General features: G+C 42.2%; 1 protein-coding gene across 1 annotated transcript; it reads left to right on the top strand.

The window, feature by feature from the left end:
• Positions 1–266: 266 nt before the first annotated feature.
• LOC4335581 (putative wall-associated receptor kinase-like 16) lies at positions 267–8237 on the top strand. The gene is made up of 3 exons (XM_015778712.3): positions 267–5595; positions 6354–6500; positions 6836–8237. Exons 1-3 carry the CDS (start codon positions 4950–4952, stop codon positions 8077–8079), a joined length of 2037 nt encoding a protein of 678 aa, XP_015634198.2. The 5' UTR covers positions 267–4949; the 3' UTR covers positions 8080–8237.
• Positions 8238–8562: the final 325 nt, after the last annotated feature.

Raw genomic sequence — 8562 nt, 5'->3', positions numbered from 1 at the left:
TCAAAAAAAAAGAAAAATAGGTGCGGTGGGATGAAATCATCATTTAGCACTGACTAACCCTAGCCGATCGAGTGAAACAGTCTTCCCCTCAGTCGGCTGCCACCGTTGGACGAACTGACGGCCGCCGCCGATGAACAGAGACATCCCCAGTAGTTTCACACCCATGGCAACCAAATATATTTTTGTCTCGCACGCGTATTTGCATCCCAACAGTGTGTGTCTATATATATATATATACACACACACACATTGGTATTGTCAAGAAGAATATGAGTCAGGCAAACAACTGCTTATGCATCGCGGGATGGATCAACAATAATATTACAGGAGACTCCTGCATGCTTGATGATTGACACTGTCAGCAATGGCCGGAATGGAACAAGCGGCGCTCGTGTTGGCAATGATGTAATCAACAACGAGAGTGGCCGGCGGAAGGACCGAAGGAGCCGTCGGCGAGAGGATTTCACGAGCGAGGTGAGCAACTTTTTTTTTTTTAATTTTATCGAATGTGAGCAATCTGCCAGCGATCAAGAGAACAAAAAAGCTAATGGCAAACTTACCCTAATCATTGAGTTAGTCGAGTACTAAGATGACCTTAGGAATGAACGGTCCACACATCATTTCTACTGGTAGAGAGCACGGTAACATTCATCCCTCAAAAGAAGTTAGTTTGTAGAGACTGGGATACAAATCTGTATGTAGGGAAAAAAATCACCTCGTTCCATATATCAACTCACTAGCATAGTATGTAAGAGATTTTAAATATATATATCAACTCCTCGATTGAGGTAGGAAAGGAGATATAAATCCACTAATTTTGGCACAAATGGTAAGAGGTATCTCTACATATTTTGGGATGGAAGAGGTATTGGTGTGTGTTCTTTTCTCCTCTTTCCAAACTTCTATCACCTCGTTTTTTACCGTTTTTTACGTGCACGCTTGCTAGACTGCTAAATAGTGTGTCTTTAATATAAAGGGTCTATTTAAAATTTCCTTTTAAAAACCATATTAATCAACTTTTTCAGTTTTTTAGCTAATAAATAATCATATGCTGTTCCATCTCTTCACTACACCATGTCCAAACATTCCCATCCAAAATCATATGGAAATAATTCATCTATACTTTTGCCGACGGACAGTTTGTCTTTGAATGTGGTCTTTGCTAACCGATTTTCCGTTGGGGATTTTGTGTCATGCTGTAGTGTTTGTTTTGCCGGCTAGGCAGGAAGGGTTCCCAACCCCTAAAAACAAATATACCGTTGAAAATACTATTTTCCTATTAATGTGAGACACTTTGGTTATTTCCTCTTACAACTAAAATTAAGATGAATCAACGGGATACAGACGGCATGCAAAAGTCCCTGGCGTATATCTTTTGTTGTGAAGACCAACAGCAAATTAACTCATCAGCATGTAACTAAACTTTTGCCTGCATGCAGTGAGTATTAACCTATCCCATAGAAGTTTCTTTTGTATGCATGCATCCAGGTCTGTAACGAGTCTTAAGATGGCTGCTCAGGTTCCGGTCAACAATATAATCTAGCAAAAAGGCAAGATCTTCAATTATGTGTTAGATGCATCGAGACTACCATTACGACCATCTCATTTTTGAAAAGGAAAAAGTATGGATTTTCCCCCTGAACTACCACGGTCATTTGATTTATCCCCTTAACTACAAAACCAGATATTTTACATCTCGAGCATTACATATTGGATGAATCACCCCCCCGAATCAACCCGAAGCGGTTGGAGGTAGAGGAAGGCAGCGACGACCACCATGAGACAGCGGATGAAGACAGCGTGCATTAGGCGGCGGCAGCAGTGGCAGTAACATACGCGGTGGAAGGCAGCGTCCCCGCCACATCCTCTCCCTCGGCCGTGTCTCACCCATCGATCTTGACGAGCGGGAAGGCCAAGCAACGACGCGAGTCCTCGAGGGTCAACCTCTCTGCCTCGGGCCTCTGCATCCGGATACTGCCGTCGATACGGTGCCGCTTGGACCTACCGTCGCGGCGCCGCCAGTTGGGATCTGCGGCGGTGGAGCCGTAGCTCTCATGAAGGCGGCGACGAGCCTGCCGCCGTCTCCTAGCATGCCGCCCACCCCTTTCCTGCAGTGCAGCGCGGCGGCGGTGGTCCAGGCAGAGAAGGCAGCGGCGGTGGTCCAAATGGAGGTCACGGCGGGGAAGGGCGGGTGGCGGGCGCGGCAGGGAGGGCCGTCATGGGAGAGCAAGCTCTCTGCCGCGTGCGGCACCAGCCCCGCCTCCGCTGCCTGCCGCCCACCGCCCGGGCGATCCCCGCCTCAGCCGCTTGTCTCCCGTGTGAGCTCTGCCTCAGTCACCAGCCGCTCGTGTGTTCTCCGCCTCTGCCGCCAGCAACCCGGTCCACCTCCTCCGCCGCGTGGGCGATCTCCATCTCTACCGTCGGACCTCCTAGAGGAGCTCCGCCTCCGCCGCCAGTCGCCCGGGCAAGCTCCTCGTTAGCCTCTCAACGCCGGCCACCCAGTCCGCCTCCTCCTCCACAGCCAGCCGCCCGGGTGTGTGTGTGTGTGTGTGTGTGTGTGTGTGTGTGTGTGAGAGGAGTGTGTGTATGTGTGTGTGAGAGAGAGAGTGATGGGGAAGTATTGGGTTGAGGGAGGGGTATGACAGGTGGGCGCCGGGGAAGCATTTTTTTTACTGATTGGATTTCCACGTTGGCCCGACATGTGCACGCTCAACTTAAAACTGCTCAAAATACTATTGAGGGGGGTAATTTGTTCGGTATAAATAATTGAGGGTGTCAAATGTTTGGTTTTGTAGTTAAGGGGGGTAAATCGAATGACCGTGATAGTTAAGGGGGGTAAATGAAACAACCATAAAATAAAATATAATGACTTTTGGATTGATGGAGCATTAGAAATTCTTCAAATGCTCCTGATGTTAAAAAGTATAGAAAGAGTTGTACCGCAAGGATTATGAAAGGTGAATAGGTAAGTGAGTATAAGAAGTACATGCAAATATAAGTTTCAGTGGGAAAGTGTCTTTCAATTCTCCTTAAAAGAGATGCAGCTTAAGGTAGTCCTCCCTCATCCCCTTGCTAAATACTCCTTCCATCCCAAATGTAGTTACCTTTAACATTCCATGTTTTCCTAAAAATATAGCAACCTTTTCTTCCTCTCAACAAATCACAACCATCTTCAATTTGATTTATCTGCCTACTTTTTCATCTTAACCAATCAAAAATCATCCATAATTTTAGTTTACATTTCTCCTTGATACCTGTGTCAAATTTCAAAAAGTCATAGTATTTTGCAACAGAGTGAGTAAATATCTAACATAAGTGATATCATTTCATAGGAGAAAAAAGAGGCAGGGGAACATCACGTGGGGCCAATCACTTCTTTTTATGGATATTATATACGAGAAAAGTATGCATCGTATTGAATTCCAAATGTCCAGATTATATTTTTTAAAAGTATGTAAAATAAAACCTTTCTTTTAGAAAAAAAAATGAAAGATGTTAAGTTAACAAGACATTATAACCATTTTTTCCTATAAACGGAATAATTATCACTACTACAGAGAAGGAGATCGGTGCCGGTTAGGAACTGGTCATAGGTGTTGGATTTCTGAACCAGCAACTAGCAGGCGGCGCCTTTGAGGAGGACTCAATGGTGATGTTTAGGAACCTGCACCTTTAAGGTTCTAGGAATGAAAAAAACAAAAAGCTGGCTCGATGCATTGGCTTGAATCGAAAATTACAAACCGATCTGCCATTTAATTAAGGAGGATGCATATATATATGCCATTACAAAATATTGATGGGACTGGTGCACTGTATGTTGGCCATGTGCGGTGTTGCTGTATTTATAATCTTTGTAGATTATATTTCCGATCGGCTCGTTTCCGTGTCCGGATAATGTGCTCAATGGATCTACAGAGTTGGAGTGGGTAGAGAACGATCTCTTGTCCCAATTTGGCAGGTGCATAGTCTTGGATTTTTGTCATTGCGAACTTTAGGTAGCTGGATGCGCGATGTGCAGACATCAGACTCTCCATTATCTAAAATATTATACTGCAATAGAAAAGAATCTCCCTGGTAGAGCTAGAATTCATTGGATGCAAAGCTAGACAATTATTCATACCCATGCATTTCTTCTGTATACGATTGAATCGGGTTATGACAAGCTGGTGTGATGTATGTCCATGGATATGCAGGCAAATGAATTATTTAATTGGATTCATAAATAGAGTTGGTGTTGTGAAAACAACTAGTCATGGAAATTCCTGGTAAAGCAATAAGTGAGGAAGACCTAGAAAAAGTCCAAGTCAAGGTATTTCGAGCGGTGCATTCTGATGAAGCTAATAGATAATACTCCATCTTTTTTTTTCAATAAATGTATGACAATTATAAATCTATATCAGATAATTCTGGTGTCTTTCATTTAAGTACATCGGAAATACGAGATATGAAAATCGGAGAATACGATTGCTGATATTAATGGGTGTGAGGACTTGTACTTTATGAGAGTAATTTCATTTTAGCTGGGAAAAATATGGAAAAAGCGAAAGCTAAAATTGCATAAAAAACTGAGAAAGCTAAAATTGCTAGCTAATAAACTTATATCACTCATATGGAGCTATATATACCAGACCTTGGACACAAAGGTGGACAACATCTAGCTAGCAATCTTATTTTTTCCAGCAACAAAGATGATTCAGGCATTGATCTTCCCTACTCTACTATGTCTCACCATAGCAACTTCAGGTGGTCTTGCTGTAGTTGCAGCATCCACCTGCCAGAGAAGTTGTGGTAGCATAGATATCCCTTTTCCATTCGGCATCAAAGGTCAGGCTGGCTGCGCCATGCCTGGTTTTGAGCTGATCTGCAACAGTACCGGTAACAGCATACCCAAGCTGCTTCTCCGGAATGTGGAGCTGCTCAACATCTCGTTGCCAGAAGGTTAGGCTCGCATGAGGATGCCTATGTCATACGAATGCTACAACATGACGAAACATGACATGGACTGCGTCGACAAGGCAAATCTGAGCTTGACGGGAAGTCCTTTCACATTCTCTAACAGTGCCAACAAGTTCACGGTCTTTGGATGTCGAATGCTTGGTTACCTCGGTCCTGGTGGGCAGAGCGCCGTAGGCAGTAACCTAACAATTGGCTGTGCCACCAGTTGTGGCCAGGGTGATGATCTTTTAAGCATCAATGGTGAAGGATGCTCTGGGATAGGCTGCTGTCAGACGGCCATCCCCAAAGGGATCAAGCACTACAAGGTTTGGTTTGACACACACTTCAACACATCAGTCATCCACAATTGGTCCCGTTGCAGTTATGGAGCGTTAGTGGAGGAGGCCAGCTTCAAATTCTCCACGATTTATGCCACGTCATCGAATTTCAGCAACCCTTTCGGTGGTGAGCCTCCATTTGTGGTGGACTGGGTTGTAGCAAACAATACCTGCGCCGAAGCAAGAAAACATTTAGATTCATATGCATGTGCTAGCAGCAACAGCGTGTGTATTGACTCGAGCAATGGACCAGGATACTTCTGCAAATGTTCTCAAGGATTTGAGGGGAATCCTTACCTTCAGGGTCATGATGGTTGCCAAGGTGAATATTTCACTACGCCTATGATTTACAGATATTGCGTTTACTAATCACCAACCCGTGCGTTGCATGAGTTATGTTTACTAATCATTAATACTATAAATTTAACCATTCGGTGCATATCTTCGTTAATAATTTTCAAAATACAGCGACTTAGGTCAAAAAAAAGAGTTAATGTAATCCTAAAAGAAGTAGAGTTAATGTAACTTGCTTTTTTTTTGACTAAATAGCTAATTCGAAATGGCGTCTTTCCAATTTTACCATGGTTTAATAACTTCCAGTTATGGTATGCATGCTTCTTGGCGCAAGAATGAATTTATCATAGCTGCCACATGCTAAGATTAATTGCTCAGTTTAATGGATCTTCAACATGACATGTAAGCAAAATCAAAATCGCAGACAGCACTGTAAGTGTTGGTTTTGTTTTAGAACTGGCACTAGTGACCATCTCTCATCGGTGTTCCTTCTTGGTGTCGGTTCTAGAACCAGCACATATCATGGAGACACAAAATTTTGAATGTGTTATTAATAATTAAATGCATGTAAACTTTGGTGTTAGCAACTCACCCATGTTTTGATCCATGTCTGTAACATTCTGGGTGGCTAAACCTCAAACTGTACTCTTTAGCCATAATCGAAACAAAGCTTGTTAATAGTGTTATATACAACTTTTTTTTAGCTTACTGCATGCCATCAAGCAATATTTGTTTTCTTGGGAGTAACATCATAAATTTTGACATCAATGTGAAATATGATTGTAGATATTAACGAGTGTGAGGATTCTAATAAGTACCCTTGCTATGGGAAGTGCATCAACAAACTTGGAGGATTCGATTGTTTTTGCCCTGCGGGTACTCGAGGAGATGCTTCTGTTGGACCATGCCGAAAAGAGTTTCCACTAGCATTCGGTAAACACATATCCTCAGAATACTGCAAGATTTTTTATAGCCAATATTTGCTTTAAAGTTCACATGAAATGCATTTGGGCCCCTTAAAATCATTTAAAAAGGAAGTAGCACAATGTATTTTGCATTCTACAAATATTTCAAAAAAATTAAAATAACTTGGGTTTTGTAATGCCGGTCTCTTTCACAGCATTAAACAAGTAGACAAAATAATATTCACTGAATATTAAACTAATCTTAGATGTATGGTTTCATTTAAATTACCTCATGAAACTTTTACTTGTCGTTACATCTAATTGAAAAAATAAATAAACTAACATGTGTATATGTTTTTCTAGGTATTGCAATTGGCCTAGGAGTTGGTTTCGGAATTCTTCTTCTTGTCTTAACCGTAGCATTCCTTGTCCGTAAAAGAAAGAATGATATCCAAAAGCAATTAAGGAAGAAATATTTTCGAAAAAATCAAGGCCTTCTTCTAGAGCAACTTATATCATCTGATGAATGCGCTACTGATAGCACAAAAATTTTCACCCTAGAAGAGCTGAAAGAGGCAACAAATAACTTTGATCCAGCACGTGTTCTTGGTAGTGGAGGGCATGGTATGGTTTACAAGGGCATATTGTCCGACCAGCGTGTGGTAGCTATAAAAAAACCAAACATCATTAGGGAAGAAGAGATTAGTCAGTTCATCAACGAAGTTGCAATACTATCGCAGATAAATCATCGGAACATTGTAAAACTATTTGGATGTTGTCTTGAAACCGAAGTCCCTCTACTGGTGTATGACTTTGTCCCAAATGGCTCACTAAATTGCATTATTCACGCTGATCCAAGTATGAGAGAATTCACATTGTCCTGGGATCAGTGCTTGAGAATTGCCACCGAAGCTGCGGGAGCTTTATATTACCTCCACTCTGCAGCATCAGTATCTGTTTTACATCGTGACGTGAAATCTTCGAATATACTTTTGGATGCCAACTACACCGCTAAGGTATCAGATTTTGGGGTATCAAGACTGATTCCTAATGATCAAACCCATGTTTTTACAAATATCCAAGGCACATTTGGGTACTTAGATCCTGAGTACTACCATACCGGGCATCTAAATGAGAAGAGTGATGTCTACAGTTTTGGTGTTGTTCTTTTAGAGCTGCTTCTCAGGAAGCAACCTATTTTTGACAGTGAATCTGGTTCAAAGAAAAATTTATCTATTTACTTCCTTTCTGAGCTAAAAGGAAGGCCAGTTGCAGAGATAGCTGCTCCTGAAGTTCTTGAAGAAGCAACTGAGGATGAAATTAACATTGTCGCCTCAATTGCCCGGGCATGCTTGAGGCTTAGAGGTGAAGAACGGCCAACTATGAAGCAAGTAGAGATGTCATTACAATCTATAAGAAATAAAGGTTTCAGATCAGGCACAGTTTCTCCAGAAGATAGCGATGAGCTGCAAACTCCACAATCAGAAGGACATGTAGATTATCATCAAGCTACGGGGATTGGAATCAACAGTATGGCTAATTTAGCATCTCCAGGTTGCTATAGCCTGCAGGAAGAATTTATGTTATCCGGAAGTCTTCCACGGTAAACTATGATTGTCATGCTGTTAAATTGTTGCATGATGTATTTTTCTACCTTCAACATAGCTTGTCATTTCCCCATCTATCTTATTGTAAAGAAAATACTTGTGTACATATTGTGTTACATCATTAACAGTCTGGTACACCTTCTGCTCTGCCACATGTATGTACTTGGATTTATTTTATGATCGTTGAGAAGATACTATGAGTTACCACATTTTCGAGTGTAAAATATTGAGAGGTACCAAAATTCCAACGGCTGGTAGAGTTTGGTATCCTGAGGTACCAATTGTGTCCCTAATGCGGTACCTCTCGGAGGACAGAGGTGGAATGGCAAAAATGTAACTTTGTGTGCAACAATGTACCGCGATCCACCGCCGCCTGCCTTGCATCTAGCCTCCTTCTCCGCCCGTATGCGCCGAGAATGACTCCTGCTCCTGCCACCCATCGGCGTCGGGATTCCTACTCTTCAGCCAGTCGGCGCTGGGATT

This window comes from Oryza sativa, chromosome 4, assembly GCF_034140825.1.
Source record: "Oryza sativa Japonica Group chromosome 4, ASM3414082v1".
NCBI lineage: Eukaryota > Viridiplantae > Streptophyta > Magnoliopsida > Poales > Poaceae > Oryza > Oryza sativa.
The sequence above is the reverse complement of the archived record's forward strand: the minus strand, read 5'-3'. Positions and strand labels throughout refer to the sequence as shown.

What these genes read in the sequence shown, in the direction of transcription:
- LOC4335581 (XM_015778712.3), top strand. Translation starts at nt 4,950, where the DNA reads ATGAGGATGCCTATGTCATACGAATGCTACAACATGACGAAACATGAC. An exon ending in GGGTCATGATGGTTGCCAAG is followed by an intron (nt 5,596 to 6,353) that starts GTGAATATTTCA and finishes ATATGATTGTAG; the next exon opens with ATATTAACGAGTGTGAGGAT. An exon ending in AGAGTTTCCACTAGCATTCG is followed by an intron (nt 6,501 to 6,835) that starts GTAAACACATAT and finishes ATGTTTTTCTAG; the next exon opens with GTATTGCAATTGGCCTAGGA.